The 1,420-nt window shown below is 69.6% G+C and overlaps 1 protein-coding gene across 1 annotated transcript; it reads left to right on the top strand.

Moving 5' to 3' along the window:
• Positions 1-68: 68 nt before the first annotated feature.
• Positions 69-1,165, top strand: EMIHUDRAFT_124820 (hypothetical protein; the record flags this gene model as incomplete). Its single annotated transcript, XM_005762518.1, has 3 exons — positions 69-110; positions 507-861; positions 906-1,165. Coding segments are annotated over 3 exons (657 nt in total), but the record flags the coding sequence as incomplete, so codon positions are not given.
• Positions 1,166-1,420: the final 255 nt, after the last annotated feature.

Below are 1,420 nucleotides of genomic sequence, written 5' to 3'. Positions count from 1 at the left end.
TGGTGGCGTACCTGCCTGGCGACCCGACGACGACCTACAAGGGCAACCACTCCGACGGGTCGTCGCAGGCGACCACCGAGTGCTACACAGACACCGCGGACGAGAGTTCGGTGCGCCGCTGCCTTGCCGCCCCGCGTGGGTGCATATCTCACCCAAGCACCCAGATGACGGCAGGGCGTTCGCGCTGTCACTGTCACGCCTCGGCGTGGAATCATCGACGTGGAATCATCGACCCGACCGCCGTCATCGCCGCTCCCGTCGACCCAGCGTTCGACCCGTTTTTGCGCGAGTACGCCTACGCGGCGCTCCTCGGGCTCGTCCGCATCGAGGGAACTCTCACCTCATGAAGGGCGGCGGGCCGTGTGCAGGTGCCCGGCCCTCCTCCCCAACCCCTTCCTCTCCCCCCAGGTCGTCTCCAACCCCCCACCCCCCCCCACCACCGCCCCACCCCCCCTTCCCACCTGCCTCGACCCCCCTCCTCGACCCCCCTCCTCGCGCTCGCGCAGGCCCGCGTCGCCATCTTCGGCATGCCGCAGCAGTCCACCCTCGCCGCCGCCGCCCTCGCGTCGCCGCCCTCGCCGCCGCTCGTCTGCCCGTGCCTCACCGCCTACCCGGCCGGCGTCAGCCTCGTGAGCGCCGAGGTGCATGTCGTCGCGGCGGACGGCGTGAGCCTCGCGTACCCCGGCACGTACTGCCTCCACGGGTGCGACCCGCACGACAGCAGGCTCGAGCCGTCCTGCGACTCGACCTGCTACCCCGGCTGGTGCGAGCACGAGTGGTGCTACGTCGACCCGGCCGCGTGCAACACCGAGTACAGCACGACCGCGTACGTGGTGGGCGCCACCCCGCACTACTTGTGCCGTGCGTGCGGCTTCAGCAACGAGTTCGAGAGCTGGTTCTACCAGCCGCCGATGCCGCCGCCACCGCCGCCGCCGCCGCCCTCGCCGCCGCCCTCGCCTCCGCCGCCCTCGCGTCGCCGTCGCCGCCGCCCTCGCCGTCGCCGCCTTCGCCGCCGCTCGTCTGCCCGTGCCTCACCGCCTACCCGGCCGGCGTCAGCCTCGTGAGCGCCGAGGTGCAGGTCGTCGCGGCGGACGGCGTGAGCCTCGCGTACCCCGGCACGTACTGCCTCCATGGGCGCGACCCGCACGACAGCGGGCTCGAGATGGTCTGTCGCCGCAGCCTCCACCGCCGCCACCGATGCCTTCGCCCCCCTGCTGTCGACACTGCCGATGCCGCAGCCCTCCATTATTCCGAGCACTCTGCCAATCTTTAGCTCCCCCTCGCTCCTTATTGCATCCTTGCTCCGCCTCAAAGTCCCTTTATTTTCGCTACTTGATGTCCACCTAATTAGTTCTCCGCCTTACTTCCTACTCTGGCTCCTGTCCTTGACCACAATAATTTCTGGCTTAAGCCAACCTCA

Source organism: Emiliania huxleyi, assembly GCF_000372725.1.
Source record: "Emiliania huxleyi CCMP1516 unplaced genomic scaffold EMIHUscaffold_6730, whole genome shotgun sequence".
Classification (NCBI taxonomy): domain Eukaryota; phylum Haptophyta; order Isochrysidales; family Noelaerhabdaceae; genus Emiliania; species Emiliania huxleyi.
Note: the sequence above shows the minus strand (reverse complement) of the source record. Positions and strands in the feature narration are given on the sequence as shown.